This window comes from Carassius auratus, chromosome 30, assembly GCF_003368295.1.
Source record: "Carassius auratus strain Wakin chromosome 30, ASM336829v1, whole genome shotgun sequence".
Lineage (NCBI taxonomy): Eukaryota > Metazoa > Chordata > Actinopteri > Cypriniformes > Cyprinidae > Carassius > Carassius auratus.
In genome coordinates this window covers 27,440,216-27,467,827 of record NC_039272.1, presented here as the reverse complement: position 1 = coordinate 27,467,827, position 27,612 = coordinate 27,440,216, and the positions used below count along the sequence as shown (strand labels likewise).

At 36.5% G+C, this 27,612-nt stretch overlaps 1 protein-coding gene across 7 annotated transcripts in view; it reads right to left on the bottom strand.

Annotated features, from left to right (window-relative positions):
• Positions 1-27,612, bottom strand: part of LOC113049847 (microtubule-associated serine/threonine-protein kinase 4) — a 146,975-nt gene that overhangs the window by 48,250 nt on the left and 71,113 nt on the right. For 6 of the 7 annotated variants that reach the window (XM_026212518.1, XM_026212519.1, XM_026212520.1 and 3 more), the window contains exon 4: positions 3,214-3,245. In XM_026212518.1, coding sequence (XP_026068303.1) covers positions 3,214-3,245 — 32 coding nt within the window. Of the gene's footprint in view, positions 1-3,213; positions 3,246-19,284; positions 20,559-27,612 lie in introns of those variants that run through there. The other variant, XM_026212529.1, reaches the window with a different exon arrangement.

Below are 27,612 nucleotides of genomic sequence, written 5' to 3'. Positions count from 1 at the left end.
ACTATGAAGAGCCAAAAATCGCACTTGATTAAAGTGCTTGGGCAGAAAACATTGCATTATATCCAACTATATCCTATTAAAATGTAAATTTTTCAGGAGCTGGAAGTGGTGACAAGGTCGCCAATATAACACCCGATATTTGGCATTTTTCAAATACTGGCATCGGCCGATAAGTATTTCTTATTGGTCGATGCGTTTGAGGCGGGACTTTTCTTTAGACGGCATGCCAGACTTTTATTTTGACGGCGCTGAGAACAGCAGCACCTGAGGACACAGTACTCACATTCTCCCTCTCGTTTGTCGTCGTAGTTATCAGTTCTGTCTAATATGGACAGAGGTTTGTATGTAAAATGAGTGTTACCTTTTTGTGTAGTGTTAGTGGTTTAGTGTTACCAGGCTTTATTTGAAAAATATGATACCCAATGCACACCAACTTCCCAGAATACTTAGTGCCATGTTGGTTACAGTGTTTATTTCCTTTATAATTATATTTTTATTAAATATTTTTTTATTTGTGAAAAAATACTTCACAACTAACCACAACTAAGCATAAGTATTTTTTTTTATACATTACCCATTTTCAAATGAATTTCTTAAATATTAATTAACTTAAAATCAAAACAACATATCGGGCTTTATATCAGCTATCGGCCACCCTGCTTTCCAAGATATCAAATAGCCTGTCAAAGAAACAATACTAGTCGACTATAAGGGATTCTCCAGCCACGACGCCAATGGAGACTAGCAGACCCGCGGCGATCCCACCTGTCAGGCTGTCAGGAGACAGCGGTGGTGATGGTGAGGACTGGTACAGGGGTGGTGGGAAAGAGAGGTTGGGCAGGAGTTCTGGATGCTCAGGGGGCTTATGGTGTGCCCACACACATCATAAGGCCACTTCCAGCACCGTGAGCGCCAGTGAAAGAGGGAATGACCTCCGTGGTTGCTATAATATAGGCATACAGTTCAGGGCAGACAGATAATTCCAGGCAGACGGACAGTTCGATATAAACAAACAGTTCAGTTACGACCTCCGTGGTCGTTTCAGGATAGACAGATGATTCAGGGCAGACAGATAATTCAGGGCAGGCAGAGAGTTCAGACGAAGGCGGGAGAAGAGGGGGCATATGTCTACATACATGTTATCATCCTCTGAGCGCAGCTTCAGCTCAACTCTGGCAGTAGTGCAGTGGGCGGGGCTTTCATCTGTGCCCTCGCTCCCTACTGACTCTTCCACTGTCACATTTCTAACAACCGGCTTGAGCACCTGGACTAATGTCGACTGAGGCTCTGACTCTGGGGCGATCCTCAGCACTGTCACTCTCCTAGACGATGGCTCGTCTGGCTCTGGTTCTCTGTTAGCAGTGGGCTAAAACTTCAAAGAAGGGTGGTAGTAGGCTGGGCTCTGGGTCGACCATAATAACTCTAACTAACAAAAAAAAACGCGGGGAAACACACCGCTTTATTTTCACTTTGAGGTCCGGGCTTCTTTCATGCTACGGTGAGATAAACGCACGAAGAAGATAAATGCAAATAGTCTTTAATAAATCCACACAAGGGTAAATCCAGGACAGAACCGGCAGGAGCACATGTGGGGACATAGTAGATTGGACAAACACTAACGGAAAACAGACAGGGACTATAGAAAAGACACACCTGAACTCAATGACATAATCAATAGAAGACAGAAACTCACAAACAGCACATCAGGGATGAACAACAAAAACAGTCAAAGGGTGTGACAATATATTTATAATTCTTCTCCAAAAAATTCTACCAGTGGCGAGGGTGTAACGCACAGATTGGTTTATTCGAACTGTCAGTAATATAAGTTTGTCCTATAACTCAATACTCCCTCATAGACATCAGACATCTTCAACAGAGAGAGGTTTCATTAATAAATGTATAGAAAGCAGGGAGTGAAGATTTCATTAATAAATGCAATGGATGAGCATGCATCCTATAAACAGATTCGAGTAAACAAAGCTTTAGTTCATATTATAAAAACCTTCAGAGCAGAAACAATTCTCTCATTATTTTCATGCCTTCAACTGTGTAACACCCATGAAGGTCAAGAAATCACTTCAGTTTACACAGAGATTGCAGTTTAATAATCATTCTATGCCTACATTTACTTTTATGCATTGAGCACACACTTTTATCCAAAGTGACTTCGAGTGCATTCAGGCTACACATTTTTATTATTATTATTTTTTTAACCAGTATGCTTGTTCCCTGTGAATTGAACCCAGGACCTTTTGAGCTGTTAACGCAATCCACTGAACCACAGCAACACAATGCCATATCATGAACACTATGCCATATTATGACTTAAATTTTAATTAATTATGAAGCCCTACCATAAATGTTGCAACATACAGATGACAGTTTACTGAGGTCCCAGTTCCCAGTTCAAGAAATTGCGTGGAAGCCTTGAGCTCAACATGACAGAGTAAACAAAACTCAGCGGTATTTACAGGTATGCCATTACCATTTTGTAATCAAAATCAGCTGCAATTAAAAAAAAAAGTTTTTTCTTCATATCATTTGTATGCAAATGAGCAACTCCAAAAATAAACAAATAAGTAAAAATATCAATGCAAGCCATGCTTTAACAAGCAAATTTTGTATGTGGATGTAAGAACAACAAAAGAACTGTTTACTCATCAACTTGACTCGACAGGGGAAGTAATTGGGAAGGTAATTTACATAAAACTGTTATTTATTTATTTTTGCTAACTAGGCACGTTTCACATCTTTGACTCAAAATCTTCTAAGCAAAAAAACAATATGAACAAGAGAACGATATGCTCTTTTCTTTTAATAGTGAAATCTAGTAATTCACTGTAAAACAGCCTGTAAGAATTGATTGATTTCTTCTCATAAGCACAAGTAAATTAAGTTTTTTTTAATTTAATTTAATTTAAATTTAATTTAAGTACACATTTATATCATGCTACCCTGACTCTGTTCTGTAGATGAAAAAAAAAAATAGTATAAAATATATAACAGTAAAAAAAAAATATATATATATATATATATATATATATATATATATATATATATATATATATATATATATATATATATATATATATATATATATATATATATATATATTATATATTCTTTAAAAATGTTATTCTGGGGATGCAGGTTTATGTCTAGGCTAAATTTTGAATCATGTTTAATTTAAGACAAAGTAGATTTACTCACAAACTTCCTCGTCTGGGAAGGCTGAGCTCTTTCTGTAAAAAAGCACAAAAAACAAACAACGTTCATGACTGAGTAGATTAAAACACACACACACACACACACACACACCATTTATAATACTAAGAAACATTTCATGCTTGAAGGTGATGTGTGTAATAATTTCAAAGGTAAAACCATCCATAACTACTGTCCAAGTTGGATGTGGAATTTGAGCCCCCTGACAGCCAATTACCAGCAGTCTTTGCTTAGTCATTTACCATCAGTGCATGCTAACAGGTGACCCAGATTTTATTGGTAACCCCAGTGGTGCCAGCGGTGACCTAGATTTCCAGCTCTCTAGATCCATTCAGTCCCAAAGACAACATGAATATTTAACCCCTGCACTCATGCAGCTTTCTGCTCTGACTGTATGTGACACTCAAACATTTGTATGCGTAGTTTTGAATATACTATACCTTTCAAATGTTTGGGTTCAGTAAGGCAAACTTGGGGTTCTCTTATTCTGACCAAGGCTGCATTTATTTATTCAAAAATATAGTATGTTTTCAAGGGATATATATATATATATATATATATATATATATATATATATATATATATATATATATATATATATATATATATATATATATATATATATATATATATATATATATATTAGTGTATATCTAATAATGGGAATGGATTTGCTCTGTGTTACTGTGGAACCAGAAATTTGCATATTCATAGTAGCAGAAACAATGAATAATCCCTTTTAGAGTATTGCTTAATTCTCAGTTATACATGGTTATATCTCAAAACCCTCACCTAAGCGAAGTATACCCTTTATATATATATATATATATATATATATATATATATATATATATATATATATATATATATATACTTAATTGAAATTAATACAATACAGACTACCACATTCCCATTTGAGCATCTGTAGAAGATCCAGCTCTTATTCCTCAATAAGCATGTGCAATTGTCACAGAAGACCACAAGAGGGCATTTGAGCTGATATAATAATTTATACAATTTGAGACCTTTTTATGTAGGAACAGCTGATGCCTTGTTATACTACGCTCCAATATAAAATATATATTGCCATTACAAAGTGATAAAATCAGTAAAACACAGGTCTGCTATCTGTATATGACCAGAAAAGAATATATGGAAAAAAGATGAATGTGTGTGAAAAGAACAAAATAGAAAAATTATTTATAAGAGATCCAGTCACACCATCAACACAGATGTCTTGAATAAACCCAGTAATCCGGTAACTTTCATAAAAGTTATTATGATTATATTTTTTTCATTTATACTACTTTTTTATTTTTAATTAACCATTTCACCTCTGTACCTTCATCATACTGATTAACAGAAAAATAGCTCATGCATTCAGCATAAAATACATATATTCCAGCTGGACTACCGTTTCCAAAAATGGGATGTCACATTTCCAGCAGCAGCTATTTCTGAACTTCTGATGTGCGACTGTGACTTCAAGCTCTGTCGTATGGTGCTGCATCACCGTAAGAAACCGTAGCATTCATGCTACTCAAAATAATGAATGAAAAGGAGCTCTGGAGCCGCTGCAGAGCACAGCAGGGAACAGTAGAGAAATACTACGACTCTAGCAGGGTTTACCCATGAATTCAATGCTGGGCAGGCTCCCCCACGGCTCAACATGAATATACGCATTACTTTTCACTCTTAAAGCAACTGGGAAAGATGTGTCTCTGGAAAGCTGGGAATGATTGAATTATATTTCCATCATGTTTCAGTGGAATTACTAAAAAAATAAATAATAATAAACAAATAAACAATGGGGGAAAGTTAAAGAGGATCACACTATGAACATTGTGAGGATGTGGAAAAGATCCATACTGCATAAGAGGTATAAAAACTATATTTACAACAGACATGATATCTGACATTACAAGATATTTAACATGAATGTTACAACTTTATAATATTTTATTTTAATGCAAAAGTACAAAATGACATTTTTTGGACCCACTTTATATTAAGTGGCCTTAACTACTATGTACTTACATTTTAATTATTGTACTTATATTTAAAAAAAAAAACTACATGTAATTACATCTGTATTTAATTTCTGTAATTACATTTATAATTACACTTTTGACCCATACTTTACACCTTAACCCACCCTTAAACTTACCCATACCTCCAACCCTCTCCCTAACCTTACCCCTATCCCACCTCAATAGCAGCAAAAGTGTTTTACAATACAATATGAACACAATAAGTACATTGTACTTATTTTTGGCAGTAACTACATAGTAGTTACTGCCACCTAATATAAAGTGGGACCTATTTTTTTTTTTTTTAAATAATTTTAAAAATAATTTTTTTCATTATTTTTAAATGATTCCAGTGACACGCTTTTTCAAAATAAAGTCTGATTTGCTGAATTGTTACTTAAGAAAAAATATTTGTGTTACAGTTGTGCTGCTTAATATTTTTGTAGAAACCATCACAAATCTTTTTTTTTTTTTGTATTTAAGATGAATAGAAAATTCAAAAGAACATTATTTATTTAGGAATTTTTAAACAATGTAGAAGTACAGTATTTACTGTGACCTTTGATTATTTTCAGTCATTGATGATTAAATTATTAATATCTTAAAAAAATTATAATCTTTTGAAGATGAGATTCAGATGTAGATCATCCTTCGATCTTTTAACTATGAATAAATTAATTATGAAATCAGCATTACAAGGTCTTGGTACCTTCAAACATAACGTTTCAAATTTGACGATTGAGGTCATTTTACTTTAGTTGACTGTTACCTATCCCACACGGAGACCGCTGAAAGTGCCTCTTTAAACGGCTTTGTGTTGCTCGTTGTTGTATTTTAAACACAATTGCAATGCTTTCAACTGACATTATGGCATTTTAAACAAAATTATCCCAAATGTAACTGTGATGCTCGTAGGGTTGTGCTGCGCAGCAAAACACACTGTTGCTCACATTAATTTGATCCTGCTGGATTCTGTTCTGGCAAATGTCAGACTTAGAATTTTAGCATTCCGGTAGGCCTTTTTTTTTTTTTTATAACGGCTTGTAACGGATTTAGCTAGATTTATTTGGAGGTTATTGCTCATGTCTCGTTGGGCACAAATTCAAATGTTTCCATATTCACAATGTATTTGAATATTAAACTATTATTTATAATGTAAACTAGGTTTGTACTTTACACGCATTCGCATACAGACAGAAAAGATCATCCTCTCCATATGAGCAAAAACGTCCTTGGAATAACAGCAGAGTGAACCGTTATACTAAGGTCTATTAAACTGGCAAGTGTAACCTATTAGTTTAGTTTAATTGACTATTTTATTCTGATAATGAACAGACTGCGATGTTGAATTGCTGGAATACGTGTGCGGCAGGCTCCGGCACGAAATAAAAATAAACCTTTCAGCAAAAGTGTTTACTTTCATTTGTGCAAACTCACAATAAAACAGAAGATTTGTGTTCTAAAATAAAATAAAGCAAACAAACAGAATGCGTGTTGTCATCCTTTTCTTTCTTTGAACCTATGGAGTGCCGCCACACTTCTGTTTAAGTCCGTTATCTTAAGTAAGTCAGGTATATTTAGCATATTTTTCAAAAAAAAAAAAAAAAATGTGCCGGTCACATCGCCTTTTAATTGCTGTTTTGAATCCAGCACTTATTTAATTTACAAATTATAAGCTCTGATTATAACTAGTGTAGTATAAAAGCTTTGTTGATTAATTTAGATGAATAATAGGTTAACTGGAAAATGCTAGATCCTGACCATCCTTCTGGATGTTGTTCGAGCCTTTAGCCTTCATTTATGTGGCTTTGTTCTGGTTTGCCGGTTGGTCACAAATTTCCACAAATTCAACAATATTTAGGCATTGTTTCTTTTCTAGAGTCTAACCCTCTAATTTCACAGGTTTACTTTATCTTTCACTTTGAATCATTGTTTTGGCATCTCTTACTGTGGTAAACATGGCAAGGGAATAAAAAATTTTTTATTGAAAATTTAAATCATGAATTAATGTTCGATGTTGTTCGATTTATTCATTTGTTCCCTTATTTTAGTTAAATCAAGGGTTATTTTAGGGAACAAAATTAATGAAACGTGGACAGTTGCCACAAATGAATAAGTCATAGGAACGAATTAAGTTGTATGAATGAATAGCCTGTCCTGTGTCCATCAGCCCTGCAAAGCACACTATATGAAACAATTATCTGGGGAAATGCCTTAGTTACTTCATTTCTATTGCTTTCCGTGTAAAAGAGCTTTTGTGTTGTTTCTATTTTAAATATAGGCTACTTTTAAAGTGTAAATCATATTAAAAGCTTAAAGGGGGGGTGAAATGCTCGTTTTCACTCAATATCCTGTTAACCTATAGAGTAGTACTGTATCCTTCATAACTCCAAAAAGTCTTTAGTTTTATTATATTTATAAGAGAGATAGTCTGTACCGTTTTTTCCTGGAAAAACACGACTGGCTGGAGGCGTGACGTGTGGGCGGAGCTAAAGAATCACGAGTGCGAGTAGGCTTTTGCGTGAGGAAAAAAACCATCATCCAAAACAAACCATGGCTAACAGTCAGATTCAGCCGTATATTTATGATCCAGAATCAGATCCAGAGGCTGAAATTTAACAAGAGCAGCAGCATCAACGACTACAGCAGGACGTCTCTATGTGGTATGTATTGAAACTGTATATATTTGCTTAGCGGTTTTGGAAAATGACTAAGTTCCACTTTATGTCGCCTTTTTTTTTTTTTTTTTAAGGTGTACATGTGAAAAGTGCAGTTTGATGACAACATCGCATGTCAAACTGGGCCTTGTTTGTAAAACAAGCATCTTTGAAATGCAGGGAACAAACAAAAACACTTGCACAACTCAGTTGATGCTCTGTAAAAATAAACTCCATCCACTGGTCCCTTAATGTTGTTTTTTTTTTTTTTTTTGGTAATCTGTGCAGGGTTGTCTTGCCCTGGCAACCAAAAACACACTTCTTTTGTGAAATTTCGCTCTCGCTCTGATCAGTGAATGTCTCTGCTCTGCTATACGGGAGCGCCCGATCCTCCGGGAGAAGTGCCCTTAGGACCCATATAAGGAAATTCCGCTCCATCTAACGTCACACAGACCCATACTCGAAAAAAAACTTTCAGAAACTTGTGACAAACCAGGAGTGTTTTTGGAACAAAAATACTCCTTCAAACGTACAACTTAGTTTTTGAAACTTTGTCCATGTTTAGCATGGGAATCCAACTCTTTAACAGTATTAAAAACTCAGTATGCATGAAATAGCATTTCACCCCCCCCCCCCCCCTTTAATTTGTATATTGCGAATGAATGATGATGCATTTATATACAGTCACCGTCACTCACAGCCTCTTGACGTGTTCTGCGCATGAGCCGTACGCAGCCCAACATTAAATCGGTTAACCGACCATCGAGAGCTTTAATCGATTGCATCTCTTATCGACAATTAATCGATCATCGATTAATCGTTGACATCCCTAGTTTCAGGTATTGACAAACAGCTAACTTCAAACCATCCCTGTGTGTCTAAAGACATCTATGTTAAGTAATTTCAATGACAGCAAGTAAACTCCAATATAAAGTTGGCAAAGCAGCCCAGTAACAGCAAAAAAAAAAAAAAAGTAAAACATCTGTCTACTGTCTTTAACATCTCTCTGCATTTTTGCATGTCCAATCCACGACATGAAACTTCCTAATGTTCCAGCAACATCAAAGCTTTAGTGATATTGTTTTAAAGACCTTGCCATGATTGCATATTAATAATTCCCTTTGAATTTGCTGCATTTCTGCACCATCTCAAGATCAAAAGTGTGGCAGTGTTAAATGCTGACTTGCATCTGTAAGGGCATCCCTTCTCTTTCTTCCCACATTTTTTTTTTTCCTTCCCAAAAAAGAAAAGTGATCACCAGTTCTACCATCTGTTATTTGCCAAAATGACAGTGGTGCTGAGAACTCAAGAGAAACAATGTTCCCATTATGATTTATGATAAAATTAATACTTTAACTGCAAAGACAAAGCAATCAGAGTGACTCACACTAACTCTCCTGCTTTAGAGTCCTAATAAACTAAACTGCTTTAGACTCCTAATAAACTAGAATAATCTCCAAGCATTAAAGGGACAGTTCAGTTTTTTTTTGACTTTATGTACTCTCCATTTTACGAACCTGTATGACTTTCTTCCATGCAACATGAAATAAGATATTTTGCAGAATACCTTTTTTCATGCAATAAAAATGGATGATTATTTACACTAGCACATTTTTGATATATGATATTGTTTATATTAATTATATTATTGCTTTCATTGAATAAACATTAGTTTTATTCTCAAACCTATTGTATGGCTTCAGGAGACATTCAATATGCCAGGAGTCATATGCACTACTGTAATATTTTTTGGAGGTTGATTGAATAAACCACCATCATTGACATAAAATAAAGGTACCACATGCCAAAAAAAAGGGAAAAAAAAGTGTGGGGAGTGGGGGATTACCAATGTTCAACCCTAAGAAATTTAAGTAGAAAAATAGATATTACATAGTATTAAGCAAGCCACCTAACCAACCAAATCAATGAATTTAACAGCATTTTTGGCAAATCCAGGTAATTTACCATAGAAACTTAATGATTTTTAAAGTTTGTGACTTACAACACCGGCTGTGGTCCGATAAAACTTCTTTTAAGCATGCTTCTTTCATGTGTAGGCTTTGGGGAATATTTGGGGAGTACTTGCTCAACGCAAGCACATTATGATGTTCTGTGTCAGCTGCTAGACAAGGATAATTGTGTTCAGCAGATATTCTCCTAAATAGCGCTATGGTGATGTGGAGACACACAAAGGAGGCGTACTTCATAGCGTTATGGTTGAACCACTGATGGCAGATGGACTATTCTGACAATGCTTTTCATACTTTCTCTGGACCTTTACAGTGTAATTTACTTGGCAGTAAATGGGACAGTCACAAGCGTCACAGTTTTCATCCAAAATATCTTAAATTGTGTTCATTATGGCTATACATTATTTTTTATCAGTATGTGTGTTCCCTGGGAATTAACCCACAACCTTTTGCACTGCTAACACAATGCTCTACCACTGAGCACCAGGAACAATAAAGGCTAAATTGTTCAAGATCTAGTGATGTAGTAATGCCCCTGTTATAGCTCCCCAAAGGGTAAACCTTAACATTTGTTTTTGATAATTATTGACCAAGAGAGTCCAGAGAAATGTACTGCAGTTTTTCCAGATTGAGCGAAAAGCCTAGGACTAGTGTGCAAGTTTTTTTTTTTTTTTTTTTTAGTGGCTGGTTTCTCTCAAATTTCTCACAGACCTTTTGGGCCATGAGTCAAACAAACCCACTGATTTTCATTTCGATCGACTGCCACTAACTTTGTCTAACAGATGCTCAAATTTTATTAGCCAGTAGCGCCCATGTTTTTTAAGATACACAAATGCCCTTACAGACACTTACTGTGCTTTTGACCAAGAAGTGCATTCCAATCTTCATGTCGATAGGGTAAATTGGGCATATAGTTACACACATTTTTATGTTTTCCTTCTTATAGAATTTTTGTTAGAATAAGTGTTCTGAGTTTGCAGAAAGATATCTCATTCAGTTCAAAAGTTATAGCCGTTTTAGTATAAGTGACCTTGTCCCCTTTCGAATGTTTTGGCATCCCTTTGCGACCGTGAGTTGAAAGTTCTTATAATATATATATATATATATAATTAATAAATAAACTACCCAAAAATTTCTAAGGAAAAAATCTGAGGTATGCTTTTTGTCTTACGTGAGCCAAAGGATTCCAATAACATAAGACCGTTGTGCCTGTGATTAATGGTTTAGGAGTTATGAGCGATCTCAGGTGGTGGTGGCCTAAGAGTGAGGCATAATGCAATAGGAACAAGTTTTAAACATGTTTTGAAAAAGGAAAGGAAAGGAAAGGAAAGGAAAGGAAAAGAACATTCTCTAAGAGGACCAAGTTAAATAAAACCACAGAGGTAGGGGAGTGCACATTGTTCTTCCAGTAAAAAGGGAGGACTCTGCATTCAGCTGGAGTTTGTATTGGTCAGACAGAAGGTCAGTGGTCAGGGTACAAGGGCCGGGATGTGCTATGGAGGTCAATCCAGCTAATAATGTGGTCATGGCACTCAGAGATCCCTCAGGGCCAAAGACCAGTGTTTTCATCATCTGTAAAGGTCAGCTGATATGACAGGCTGAAGGGACGTGCCTAGCTTCCCTTCACACCATCATATCTGTTATCCTGCAGTATTTCGTCATCTTGTCTGAGCATTTTGATTCACCTTATTATTCTACACTGGGAAGGTCTGTATTATGTGGCATTTCTAGAAGACAATTGCACCAAAAAGCTTGTTTCTTTTCATTAATGTTTTAGAGACCTGTGTTTAGAGAGACTATCATCTCAGCACAGCCACACACACACACACACACACAATATTCTGATACTCTTTATATAATCTTCTAACACACTGTAACAGTTTAGGTTCTTCTGTTTAATTATTCATATAAATGCTATTAGAATTTGTGTTCTTTTTATTCATATTTTATTTATCCTTGCTTCTGTTCAAATAACATTCTGTTTGCTTACTCTAATCCAAAAAATAAATAAAAATAATAATAAAAGTCTTATAATAGTTATAGCAAAAGCATGTATAACAATTATAAAAGATTCAGAACTACTAAAACGTTTTTTTTTTTTTCACTATAAAATAGTAATAAATAATAATAAACAAATATAAATACTACATTTTTCTGCACAGATATCTGATTAATCATAGGCAACTAATTTAAGTTGTGCAGTACAAAACACTGTCTAATCTCCAGGGAGAAAAAAAAAGAAAAAGAAAGTAATCTTTGCCAAGTGACAAGCAGAATAAATGTACATTTGTTTGATGTGGGTCAATTTACCTTGACAAGTTTTTTTTCTGATTTGGAGCTCATTTAAAGTTAGTTTAAAGATTCCATTACTTGTTTTCTTTCAGTGGCACTTCTGAAGGTGAAATGCACCAGTGGCACAATCTAATTTCAACATTTCTAGAGTCCGGCTCTAATTACGTCAGTCAATCAAACCCACTTTTGCAATTTTTCCACTTACTTCATGAATGAACTTTTCAATCTCTCCACAAAGTCCATCTTCACTTACCTTCTGCAATCCATGCAGAATGCATAAAAATATATGATTCTACAACAGTCTAAGAAGAATACAGTATGAGAAGAAATGTCTCCCAATGACTCCCACTGCTAGATTAACACTGTGTCAACCATGCAGGTAGGTAGCATATGGCACGCAGTGCTGATAACACACACTGTGCTGGACTGGCTGGCTTTTGATGTTGCCATGAATATAGAAAGAACTCAAAACTACACAACATATCAGAACAAACATGCTGTCCCTGTAGTATTAGTATTTTAGTTGAATCCAGTATTAACAGTGTTTTAATAAATAATAATAATACATTTACAGTATACAAAGAATTCTATGAAAAAAATTCTATGAAAAAAATCAATTACAATCACATTCAATTACAATAAACAGCTCTAAAAAGATGTGTCTTTAAAGAATTCTTAAAACAATCTAATGTTGGAGAGTCTCTAATTTCCGGTGGTAGAGCATTCCATAGATGTGGTGCTGAAACAGAGAATGCTCGGCCGCCCATAGACTTTAATTTATATTGAGGCTGCTGGAGAATGCATGACCTGGAAGAGCGCAAGGTGCGAGCTGCCACATGAGCAGTGACTAAACTGCAGAGATAAACAGGAGCTATACCATGAATAGCTTTATATGTTAAATTCAGTGTTTTGAATTCAATACACGCTTGTATCGGCAGCCAATGTAAATCAGAAAGTACTGGAGAAATATGTTGAAGAGTGGTTGTATGCGTCAATAACCAGGCGGCTGAATTTTGTATATATTGTAATTTTTTGAATGATTTATTTGGTAGACCAAGATAGAGCGCATTGCAGTAATCAAGCATCGATGTAATAAAGGCATGTAAAAGCCTTTCTGCATCTGGCAATGACAGAAATGGTCACAGTCTAGCAATATTTCTAAGTGGTTTGATATCTTTGATATCTTTTTAATATGTGCATCGAACATAATTTCACAGTCGAAAATAACGCCAAGATTATGCACTTGAAGAGATAACCAAGTGCTTGACAGTAGTCAACTCTGAAATATTAAGGTAGAGTAAAGATGTTGATGTACCGACAAAAAGAAGTTCTGTTTTTTTCTTGGTTAAGCTTAAGAAAATTATCATGCATCCAGGCTTTTATCGCATCGCAGGTGCTAAAGGCTGTAACCACAAGATTAGGATCAGGGTGTATGCTGATATAGATCTGCGTATCAGCATAACAATGAAAACCTAAACCAAACATAAGAATAATGTCACCCAGAGGCAACAAATAGATGCTAAATAAGATGGGACCAAGCACAGACCCCTGTGGGACACCTTGCTGGACTAGAGTTGGTAAAGATTTGTTTCCCCCCAAGGACACAAACTGGGAAGGATTTGTAAGATAAGATGTAAACCATTTAAGAGCAGTACAAGAGATTCCTAGATATACAGACAGTCTTTCAAGAAGGACAGCATTTGATGTCTAAGAATACCAAAATACTACAGACACCCATATCAGCAGAAATGAGAAGATCATTTACAACCCAGACGAGAGCAGTCTCAGTACAATGGCCTGATCTAAATCCGGACTGAAATGGTTCTAGGAGATTGTTGATAGACAGATATCACTGTAACTGGCCAGCTACAACTCGTTCCAAGACCTTAGCTAGAAAAGGTAGATGGGTGATAGGCCTATAGTTATACAGATTCTGCCTTCACAACCAGCCTTTTTTGGGACTGGTGTGAAGGCAGCTAATTTAAGGGCTGATGGGACCTGACAAGTTGATAAAGAGTAATGAATAATACCTGTGATGAAGGGGCATAATAGTGTTAGACACTTTTTTTTTTTACATCTCAGTAGGTATTGGATCAAGTGAGCATGTCGTTGAATTCATAGACATAAACAGTTTTGAAACAATGACAGAATTCATTAAAGTATAAGATAAATATAAAGTATAGGGTTCTTCAGATAGATTAGATGGACCAGTAGCCATGGAGCTATATATTCACTCACCTAAAGGATTATTAGGAACACCTGTACAATTTCTCATTAATGCAATTATCTAATTAACCAATCACATGGCAGTTGCTTCAGTGCATTTAGGGGTGTGGTCCTGGTCAAGACAATCTCTAAACTGAATGTCAGAATGGGAAAGAAAGGTGATTTAAGCAATTTTGAGCGTGGCATGGTTGTTGGTGCCAGTCGCGCCGGTCTGAGTATTTCATAATCTGCTCAGTTACTGGGTGTGGAGGCGGAGGCGTGGTTTAGCGAAGTCTGCAGCCGGAGAGAGAATTGGGAGACGAACGGTGAGTGAGCGGGCTGAACGGAAATAATCCACACCTGTCTCTTGTTTCAGTAATTGGCGTGGAGAGAGTATTTGTTCATTGTTCATTTGTATCACCGTCTTTGTTTTATGTTTTGTTTAATTAAAGTCATCTGCAGTAAAGCCGACCCCTCGTCCTCTTCCTCATCCTCATTTACACTGGTGCCGAAAACGGGGAAGGAAGAGGAAGAGGGGTCTGCTTTACTGCTGACGACTTTAATTAAACAAAACATAAAACAAAGACGGTGCCTCTCGCACCATAGACAGAAAACTCAGTCCGGTATGCACAGTTTTGGCGTTCACTCTCGTCAGCAGCGGGTCTCTCTCGTTCTACTCCTGTTTCTCCTGGCGTTAAATACTCTCGCCACGCCAATTACTGAAACAAGAGACAGGTGTTGATTATTTCCGTTCAGCCCGCTCACTCACCGTTCGTCTCCCAATTCTCTCTCGGGCTGCAGACTTCGCTAAACCACGCCTCCGCCTCCACACTGGGATTTTCACGCACAACCATTTCTAGGGTTTACAAAGAATGGTGTGAAAAGGGAAAAACATCCAGTATGTGGCAATCCTGTGGGCGAAAATGCCTTGTTGATGCTACAGGTCAGAGGAGAATGGGCCGACTGATTCAAGTTGATAGAAGAGCAACTTTGAAATATCCACTCGTTACAACCGAGGTATGCAGCAAAGCATTTGTGAAGCCAAAACACGCACAACCTTGAGGCGGATGGGCTACAACAGCAGAAGAACCCACCGGGTACCACTCATCTCCACTGCAAATAGGAAAAAGAGGCTACAATTTGCACAAGCTCACCAAAATTGGACAGTTGAAGACTTTAAAAATGTTGCCTGGTCTGATGAGCCTCGATTTCGGTTGAGACATTCAGATGGTAGAGTCAGAATTTGACGTAAACAGAATGAGAAAATGGATCCATCATCCATCAGGCTACTCCAGCAGGATAATGGACCATGTCACAAAGCTCGAATCATTTCAAATTGGTTTCTTGAACATGCCAATGAGTTCACTGTACTAAGATGGCTCCCACAGTCACCAGATCTCAACCCAATAGAGCATCTTTGGGATGTAGTGGAACGGGAGCTTCGTGCCCTGGATGTGCATCCCACAAATCTCCATCAAGTGCAAGATGCTATCCTATCAATATGGCCAACAATTCTAAAGAATGCTTTCAGCACCTTGTTGAATCAATGCCATGTGGAATTAAGGCAGTTCTGAATGCGAAAGGGGGTCAAACACAGTATTAGTATTGTGTTACTAATAATCCTTTAGGTGAGTGTATCTTAAACTCTCTCTGTAAAGTATTTGTAAAATTTGTTACACATACAGTAAGTAATCTTAGTCACATTCACAAAGGGTGACAAAGATGAGAAATATGCTTAGTTTTTATTAACAAATAATAACAAACCAAAATTACATTATATAAAAAGCAATTTTCTGAAAGCACCACAGGGCCGTTGCTTTACTTCTATTTGTCCACACATTACACACATATAAAAAAAGTTATATTCTCCAGAATTCATAATTAATGTACAGAATAGTGTTCAGTGCATTAATATAAAAAGCCAGACAGTTAACGTGTGAACCATGCACATTAATAGTGTGAAAAATGAGAATTGATTGATGTGCCGATATGGGCACAAACATCTCTGATTAGACATTATCAATCACACTTATTGAATTCTGATACATTGTCATATATCATGCAAAACAGAGCACTCTTGTCTCTGTCACCCTTTGTGAATGTGACTAAGATTGCTCACTGTACACATAAATCAAATATGGCAGCAAGTCATTCACAAAACAAACATTACATTAAAAACGTATTAAGTGTATATTAACGATACAGGATATTAAGTGATTTTTCCATACAGATATTTTAATTGCTTAGACCTTAAACACATATTACTTAAAAAATCAATTTTCCTCAAAACTACCAAAAAAATTTCTTCAATGCAAAAAAATAAAAAAAAGCAATTACATGTTTTTTTTTGTGTGTGTGTTTTTTTATTAGATCAAGTCAAACGTGAAACGAAGCTTAATGCAACTAAACAAATGCAGGGAGATGACCCCATGAGACCTCTGAATGCGCAAATTCACTGCATCTGTAATTACAAAGCTAATATAGCACCACTACTGTCTATTCATTCTAATTACCTGCCAGTATCTACCGCCCATTTCAATATGTTCTGCTAACAACAATATCCTCAGTGGAACCAGCTGATCTTACAGGATACAGCCTGGAAGACCCATGTTTATTTGCGAAACAATATGTTTTAGTCTTTTTGAATTGCATTACTGAATCTAATGTCATAAAAGGCAGAACATTTGGGCGATAGTGAGAAAATTCTATCAATGCTTTGGAAAGTGAAAGATATTTTTATATGGCATGTTGTTTAAACAGAGACTGTTACATTTCATGTTGTAACATGACCAATTGACAAACAAAATTATACAGCAAAAAAAAAAAAAGATCCCCGATAGGTACATTTTGCTTACACAAAGACTTATAACCCTTACATTTAACCCTTTTCTTTATTTAAAGGCTGAAATGTGAGGTCTACCATTTTATGAAACTTTTTCAAAGCTTTATTTGAACATCACATATGTGATAATTGTGATACTGTGATAATTTTGGTCACTAATAACTGTCATGAGAAATTTTATATTGTTTCATCTCTAGAATGATGTCAGAATAAAAGACATAAGAAATTCAAATTGATGAATAAATAAATGAGTAAACAATAGCAAACAATACAAGAATGAGAAGAATGAACGAATTAATGTTAAAAAAACAAGAATTAGTGAAAGATTTAAAACACAAGAATGACAAATGAATTTATAAAATACAAGTATGAATAAATAAAATATACAAGTATGAGCAAATTAAATAAAACACAATAATGAACAGATGTAAAAAAATGAGTGAATGGAATAAAAATTAAAAGAATGAACAAATGAATGTAAAAAATACAAGAATGAGTGAATCAATTACTTCAAGAATGAACAAATGAATTAAAAAATACAATGAGTGAAGAAAAAAATGAAAGAATGGGTGAATTATCTAACTGGGGGCGGGGGGAGGGGTGGTTGATCTGTTGCTCTATTGTTGGACAAATACAGATTATCATTTTAGGAATTCTCTGAATCACAGAAAAGCACTGCTATAATTCAAAGTATTAATGGCGAATATGCAATCAAGGTGTGTGAACAAGTCTTTGGATTTAAACTCCAACATAATTATACTCAACTGAAAGCTCTCCCAAACACAATTAGAAGTGACGCTGTGTGTTTAGTGGGTCTCAGAACAATTGCCCTGCATGCTGCAGCAACCTTGGTGTAATTGACATAAAGCAGCTAATTGACTCAACCTTCTCAACGACATCAACCTGTCTAAATTTAGCCATGTAACACATTCCCTTTCTCTGCTGTAGTGACAATTACAACATTAACTCAATTCAGGAAGTTTCCTAACATAAAAGATTCCATATAAAATATACCAATCCCCCCCAGTCTCTGATTTATGATCTCATAGCCTGAAGCAACACAGAGTGTGAAACCGTGCACTGACATGCATTTGACTGACAAATGAAAACACTGTGTCCCACATGAAATCATACTGCAGAACACTGAATCTTGTCCTTAGGGCAAACAATCTTTTTTGTTTTAATCGCCAGCTGTGGAGGTCCACAAAACACAGAGCTTAGAAACAAGTGTCCTTTACCATGTCTAAACAATGAAAAGACTATAAGAGTCTCTTTAAATGTCACCATTTCACAAAGAGATTAACCGCCAATGGATGGATGACTAATTACCCCTCTAAACTCACACAGCAGATACTTCAAATACAATGTCTTGAAGGGATAGATCATACAAAAAAGGAAGTTCCATCATTATGTATTAGCCCTCATGTTTTTCCAAACCTGTGTGAATTTTTTTTCCATGTGTGGAACACAAAAGATCATATTCTGAGAATGTGTTTTGTTGTTGTTGGTTTCGTTTTTTTTTTAACCTACATTTTTAATTTTCTTTTTTTTCTGCAGCAGAAAGTCATATTGGTTTGGAATTCATTAGTGGCAATTGCGTACAACAGTGAATGCAAAAAGAAAAGCAGAACTAAAAAAGAACTAAAAAGCTGTCAAATATCTCACTATAAAGTTTTCTGTCAGAAACTTCATTGTTTTATTACAACTGACAAGAACTTAAGTCTAATAAAGACAGCTTCCTTTAAAAATCTTTTTTTTTTGTGAGTGTTCTATCAGTTTTTAAATAAGTTGCTGATCTTATTTAAAAAGAAACTGACAAGTTCCGAAGGTATAAACTATGTGCAAAGAGACAGAAACCATTACCTATATTTGCTCTTTGCAGTCTTTTCAGTGACAAAACTCCCACAATTTCAGTCTTTCAGTGCAGTATTTGGATGTTTCAGCATTCAAAAGACACAGACTCTATTTTGTAATTCATCCCACATCCAAGTGTTCACATAAAAGCTACAAAACAATGAAGCGGCAAACACCCACGCCCCACATCACTCTATATTCCCTACCTGTAGCCCGCGTCTCCTCAGAATGCTGGACTCATCCATGCCAGAGAGGCAGAGCGCATAGTCTTTCATTTGCACTCTCTCGCTGTGTGTGTCTCACTGCTACTTTGCCATACTGCACCTCACTGCCTCCTCTAGTGCTCCCGCGATTCTACAGGCACGATCCATCTGATCTGAGCAGCTGCTAAAGACTTACATCAGAACTTATCCGATTGGAGGGGGTCAGTCAGCTGACATGACATGGTTTCGCTCTCTTTGAACTTCAGGACAATGTGCAAGCATGTACGTGTCTGAAGAGAAGAGAGGATGTGAGCATGTGAAAGAGAGAGCTTGTGAATGTGTGTTTTAAAGAAGAGCAAGAGAGATAGGGAATGCAGGAGGGGCGAGAGAGAGGAGTAGATAGGTAGGGGGTGAAGGCCAGCAGCTTAGATTCAGTGTAAAATCCCATGAGGGCCGGCGATTCATTCCCCCCATAACAGGCACTCTCTGTGGCACCAGGAGTGACCGCTTGCAGGGAAAGAAGAGACAGGAAATCCTGCTGTGCATTGTTTTGCCAGCACTAAACAATGCAGCTGGCATCCTGTGTGCGTCCACATTCAATCAATGGTGTAAGCGAGCTGATGTTGAGTGGTATCGAGTCCCTATTTGTCTTTCAACTGGAGCTGTAGATAAGTCAGGAGTATAGGTCAGACGGCTTGGCATTCATGGGCAGGGTGAAATGGGCAGAAATAAAATGGAAGGACCGCACAATGAGAGCTCAAGGGTAGAGGGGGCATCCTGTAACAGCTAGTTTGCAAGCAATTCCTTCATTATTGTGATGAGCTATAGCTGACAGGAAGACTTTTCCTTCCCTTCAAACATAAACATGCTTGAACAATAAAACCTTTTCTATCAGATTCTCAATTTTAAACCTGCAGACAATGTTTTTGGCCATTTTGTCGCCTTTCACAAATTTTTTTTTTTTTTTTTCTCTCAGTGTCTTATGCAATGAGTTCTATAGACTTTTGGCAAATGCATGCAAAAGTTTTTGAAAACAAGACTGCAACCTGTGCGACCGCCCCCTAAGAAACATATCAGATAAGGGTCAGGTAAACCAGCAAAAGGTAGAAGGGGTTTCCTCAGTCAGAAATGTACTATTTGCCAAACTGCCAATGGCAAGTGCCTTGAGAAAATGCACTCTATGTCTGTTCTAGAGACGTTACAACTTTTTGATAAAGCTCTAATTGGTTTTCTTTTGGAAATATGTTGAATGGTGAATGGTTAAGGAAAACCCAATAATAGCGGGGTCAGTTATTATTTTTTTTTGCAGTGGGTCTTGCAAACATATGTGTTTGGTTGTGTGACCCGCGAATTGCAAAAGGTTGGGAACCACTGTTTTAATGGAATGTAAATGTACATCCAAGCTTAGCTGCAGGAATCTGTGAGGGCAATGGACAAGAAAATTGGTGTGGACTTAGTAACAATTACCCTTCTATGGTTGTCTATTTACAAAAAAACATTAGTGCTGTCAAAATTAATGATTAATCCAAGTGATTAATCCAAAAATAAAATAACTCCTAATCTTTATACCTTCTTGATTGATACCTTCCTGTATATGTCTGCTATGTCCAGTGTTGGGGGGGGGGGGGTAACGAGTTACAAAGTTAGTATAGCATACTTATCACAATATTGTCAAATCGCGAATGCTAATTTATTCAAATGTCTCACTACCGCACTACCTACAGTAGCTTAATTTGCGGAGGAAGAAGAGAAAGAACCCATTTGATAAATGAGCCAGTAGATGAGGAATAATAACTTTTAGGAAATATATTTTTTGCTAATCGAACCCAACAACTTGCTGTAGTGTGATGTGATTTGTGTTACGTGCAGGTGCGATGGATCGCGTACAAACCAATAGGGTGTCGGAATGGTATATGTTTATACTTCTCATCCAACCACAAACAAAAGTCGGCTGTAAAATAATTACTCCAGTAAAGTGTAGATACTGAAAATTTCTACTTAAATAAGGTCAAGCAGCATTTGTACTTCGTTACTTGACACCTCTGTGAATCTAGTGACACCCCTGCATCTGACTCTGTAACAATACAAAGCTGATTGAAAACTGGTGAACTTGTCCTTTAAGACTATTTGTCAAAACAATTTTCCCTAACCATTCACTATTGAAAATATGTTGTTTTGTACAGTCGTGTCCAAAAGTTTTGAGAATTACATAAATATTAGTTTTCAAATAGTTTGCTGCTAAACTGCTTTTAGATCCTTGTTTCAGTTGTTTCTGTGATGTACTGAAATATAATTACAAGCACTTCATAAGTTTCAAAGGCTTTTATCGACAATTACATGACATTTATGCAAAGAGTCAGTATTTGCAGTGTTGGCCCTTCTTTTTCAGGACCTCTGCAATTCGACTGGGCATGCTTCTGGGCCAAATCCTGACTGATAGCAACCTATTCTTTCATAATCACTTCTTGGAGTTTGTCAGAATTAGTGGGTTTTTTGTTTGTCCACCTGCCTCTTGAGGATTGACCACAAGTTCTCAATGGGATTAAGATCTGGGGAGTTTCCAGGCCATGGACCCAAAATTTAAACATTCTGGTAACGAGCCACTTAGTTATCACTTTTGCCTTATGGCATGGTGCTCCATCGTGCTGGAAAATGCATTGTTCTTCACCAAACTGCTGTTGGATTGTTGGAAGAAGTTGCTGTTGGAGGGTGTTTTGGTACCATTCTTTATTCATGGCTGTGTTTTTGGACAGAATTGTGAGTGAGCCCACTCCCTTGGATGAGAAGCAACCCCACACATGAATGGTGTCAGGATGCTTTACTGTTGGAATGACATAGGACTGATGGTAGCGCTCACCTTTTCTTCTCCGGACAAGCCTTTTTCCAGATGCCCCAAACAATCAGAAAGGGGCTTCATCGGAGAATATTACTTTGCCCCAGTCCTCAGCAGTCCATTCACTATACTTTCTGCAGAAGATCAATCTTTCCCTGATGTTTTTTTTTTTTTTTTTTGGAGAGAAGTGGCTTCTTTGCTGCCCTTCTTTACACCAGGCCATCTTCCAAAAGTCTTTGCTTCACTGTGCGTGCAGATGCGCTCACACCTGCCTGCTGCCATTCCTGAGCAAGCTCTGCAATGGTGGCACTCCGATCCCACAGCTGAATCCTCTTTAGGAGACAATCCTGGCGCTTGCTGGACTTTCTTGGATGCCCTGAAGCCTTCTTTACTAGAATTGAACCTCTTTCCTTGAAGTTCTTGATGAACCTATAAATTGTTGATTTAGGTGCAATCTTAGTAGCCACAATATCCTTGTCAGTGAAGCCATTTTTATGCAACGCAATGATGGCTGCACGCGTTTCTTTGCAGGTCACCATGGTTAACAATGGAAGAACAATGATTTCAAGCATCACCCTCCTTTTAACATGTCAAGTCTGCCATTATAACCCAATCAGCCTGACATTATGATCTCCAACCTTGCGTTCGTCAACATTCTCACCTGAGTTAACAAGATGATTACTGAAATGATCTCAGCAGGTCCTTTAATGACAGCAATGAAATGCAGTGGAAAGGTTTTTTTGGGATTAAGTTCATTTTCATGGCAAAGAAGGACTATGCAATTCATCTGATCACTCTTCATATTCAGTATATGCAAATTGCTATTATAAAAACTTAAGCAGCAACTTTTCCAATTTCCAATATTTATGTAATTCTCAAAACTTTTGGCCACGACTATACATCCTACTAGTCTCAGCAGCTGCATGCTAAAATGTCTAGTTCTAATTTGACTGCCGTTACAGAAGTCAGGACAGGTAGCAATTTATCTGGCAAAACAGCACTTTTAAATTAGCACTTTTAATGAACAAATAGTCAAATGAAAGGGTTATGTTTATCTGCTTAACCCCAGGGTATCCAAGATGTAGGTGACTTTGCTTCTTCAGCAGAACACAAACAAAGATTTTTAACTCAAACCGTTGCAGTCTGTCAGTCATATAATGGAAGTAAATGGTAATCACAGCTTTGAGAGTAAAAAAAAAATAATGATAATTTTAAAACCTGCGGTTCTTGTCAATGCACTGATGTGTAAAGACACAAAATGATCGGTCTGTGCAAGAAACTGAACAGTATTCATATATATTTTTTTGCCTCCGATTCACTGTAATGTCTGAACTGTTCTGAGAGCGTCACTCCATTGACACTCTATTTACAATCTCAATTAGGAGGGCCAATGGTCAGTGATCCGCCATAATGCAAGAAGATGCGTCACGTGCTGGCTACTGAGAACCCACTCAGGACATTTCAGACATTGCAGTAAATCAGATCAGATCTGAATCAGTGTTCAGTTTCTTGCACAGACCGATTGTTTTGTGCCTTTACACATCAATGTATCGTCACGAGCTGCAGGGTTTAATTTGGTTTTGTTTGTTTTTTTGACTCTCAAAATCGTGATTCCCGTTCACTTCCATTATATGACTGACAGACTGCAATGGTTTGAGTTAAAATTCTTTGTTTGTGTTCAACTGAAGAAACAAAGTCACCTACATATTGGATACCCTGGGGTTAAGCAGATAAACATAACATTTTCATTTTTGGGTGAACTATACCAAATTTCCAGCTATCCATAGATAAACTATTACTTTGTAAGTCCAAGGTCCATTATGTATACCATTTTGTACTAGCAACAACCCAGTAACCATGATCCATCTTCTTGACCACCGTAAACTGGTATATGACTGGTATATGTTTTTTCCCAGTAAGATGCCTACCAAAAACTAATTATTCCCAGAAACAGTTCAATATAATGTGATTTCAAGGGCAGCTGTATTTGCATTTTTAAGGCATCCATTCGCCATTTTTTTTTTCACCTGGAGTGTTCTACAGCAGTGCAGTCTTAAGAAGAGATGAAACTTTAAGTGACAACCATTGTGCCAATCCCAATCGTCAATTTTACAGAGTTTTTTCTTTTCTTGCTTGCCCTCTCTCATACGTTTTCTCACCTTCCCACACACTCTCTCCCTCCAACATGCTCACAAACCCTCAGTCTTTCTAACTCATTCATTTGAATTCACCATGAATGCCGTGTGAATATTAAGTGGGTTCCCCCCAGTTCTCCTTGTTTCTCCAGCGAAGCTTGAATGATGCCAGTTACAGAGCAGCACAAAAGAGATCGACAGTTACCTGCAGAATGTATGAAAATTATTTTCAGAAGTTCAAACGTGTAAAAATGTAATAAACTCTTCTTTGTCAGCTCATCTACCACAGTTTGCCTGCAGGAGAACGGTGTTCATTTGGTGAGAGAATGATAAGAAGCATAATCTGATATTGGCATTTGAAAGATCTTTCAAACTAAGGCAAAGAGCTAGGATTAAAATATGTCTCTTCTCTGTAGAGGAACAATTTTTAAAGATTATTAGTCCTGGTTTAGCAAGTACAGTGAATGGTAGGAGAAAGGAACAATTACAACATTGCCTTTTAAAGTTACTTGTTATTTCTCATTCGGTTTTGGGTATGCTACCTATGGCAGGGTATGAATGCAAACACTGAATGTCCTCAAGTGTATTCAAGGAAATGGCTTTCAACAACAAAGCTTTTTAGAATCAGAATCACAAATCAAAATTAGCTTTATTCACCAGGTGTGCGCAAACACACAAGGAATTTGTTGTGGTTTTTTGAGGTGCTCCTGGTACATATATACATACATACATACATACATATCTGACATAAGAAGAGAAAAACATTTAAAGAGGTGGTTGACTGCTTTTTTAACAGCTTGATTGCGTTTATGCAGTCTAACGTGTTAAAGATCAGGTCATATGGTATTTTAAAGTGTCCTAATATTGTGTTGGAGTCCCCTACAACAGGTTTAAATGCATCTAAGGTCAGAAAAAAAACTGTCATTTAATAGTATAAAAAGAGTCATTTGCCAATGATTAGCAAGTTCATTGCAAACCTCTTCCTTTCATAAGCCTACTTTGCTCTAGTTGGTCAGCTGGCCAAGCCTGTTGTGATTGGCACAGAAAGGTGTCCATGAATAAGTTCGCTAGAGCTACCATTGATAAAGCACCATTATATAAAACAATAATATAGTGTGCCAATCTATTCTTATGATGACATAAAATACAAAAACACTTACAAAATGCAGAATGCAGAATAGCCGTGTCACAGGAGCACCAGCCTTAACTAACTCGCTCGTCTCTCCTGCATTAACCCTATAATATATACCCTATTTTGCCGGTGGAGCAAAATTTTGTATTATATTATAAAGCTATTATAGCTAAAATAATTAGAATGTCAGTCTACAACAATCAACATATTCTTAGTAAATAGCAGGTTAACAGTGAATTATCAGGACTACTTCAGTAAGACAGTAGTATGGTGCTTTACATGGAAACCTAAAGCTCCACTAGGTATACATAACATATCACAGGGTATATACAGCAATCCTTAAGTTAAATTTACTACTTTTTAATACCTTTTTCACTACCTTCAGAATATTTTTTAAAACCATCACGACACTGAATTGCAAGTGTTAATCAGCGACCTTTCTATTATTTACACAGATTTTGACATATATAACATACAAAAAATAATAGATTTAGAGACTGATGTTGACAGCATATTGCACATTTATTTCACTTAGTAAATAAAAATAAAACAAATACCATAAAATGTGCAATGGAGAAAATGGATAGACCTAACAATAAGCCTGCCTGTTAGTGTTGTCACGGTACCAATATTTCAGTATTCGGTACCGATACCAGTGAAAATCCACGGTTCTCTGTACCAATTTCGGTACCAAAGCAAAACACAAAAATTTGCTAATAAAAAAAAAATAACTTTTTAGCACTAAAAATAAAACCAATGCCATTCTTTATACTTATTTAGAATTGTGTTTAAAGTTTTTCTACAAGTTATATAATTATGAAAAACAGTAAACAAGTTTCACCCAAATTTAATTTGTCTTTTAATTTATCAAATTTAAACATTTTATGTTTGGTAAATAAAGGGGATTTGCTATTAAAATTAAAACATGGGAGAAATATTGAGATTTTTTTTTTTTTTAAATAAAGTTTTTTATTTTTTTGCAACAGTGGTAGCAGTATCACATACGTTTTACTAAATAATAGTAATATTTCTAGCACAATGCCCTTATGTAAAAATTTTCTTTTAGGCCTAATGAATGCATATTTGTCATTTTGAAATTTCTATTTGCCCATTAGCTCCGCCCACTACCGGAGAAACCGGTATGTCTTCTGCTTTTTCGAAAATGAATATGAATAATTCTAAATTAACTCGATTATTTTGACAGGAGAAGACAACAGATGCTGAAATTAATGCAAGCGTCATGCGCTTCAGTCTATGTAGTAAACAAACCTGCACGTCTCTGTCATTCATTAATTCACACAGAGACGCGCAGAACACGGATTCATATTTCAACTTTTGCGGCTTAACATTTACAGATACTGGTCCATATGTAGATTTGATTTGATTAATTTATGCTTTCACAAATTCCATGACTGTCCATATTAAAATGTAAGTTTCATTTACATGACTGGATTTTGAGATTCCGTACTCGTTTTCTGCTTCGCGGAAATCATAGCGTTGTATGCGTCAAGAACCGGGTTTGAACGGGACCTCGGTACTACCGGTCGTTAACCCAGCTATTAGAAAACTTGCATTTGTCCATGAAGACGACGATGGTTGTCCAGTCATTGAAGATATGCTTTGAAGCAAGTCTAAAATAAAACGTAAGCCAGCCACTTCTGTTGAGCGCGCAGTGTTCTGAGATGATGCCGAACGACCACTGAATATGACGTCAGCATGAGACGGAGACGGAAGATCTTTGATTATGTGCCCAGATATGCTAAAGCCCATATAAACGAACTAACACGAACGCAGATAGAATTTCAATCTGAATAAGACACCTGATAGTCTGGAAAAAATAATACCTAATTTGGAAAAAAATAATACCTCTGAGACCACATTTAACACTTTTAATGGCCTTAAATTTGACCATTTTGATTTATCACTTTTTAATACTTTTTAAAACCCCGCGGACACCCTGTATCAGAACAAAAACCTGACATTTTGAGCACTCGATTGAAATCGTACACAACGTATCAATACTTATGGTGTTTCCCACGCAACAACTTTTTCCAAAAAAGCAATTAGCGACAAATCTAGCGACTACTTGGACAAACCTTAGCAAGTCTGAATGACTCACTGTTACTGCTGCACATGTGCAAGATCTTGCTTTCCCAGCGTGCAAACAACTCTTTCTCTGTGTCTGCTCTGTTCAACGAGAAGCTATAGAGAAGCTATTTATTGCTTCTCTA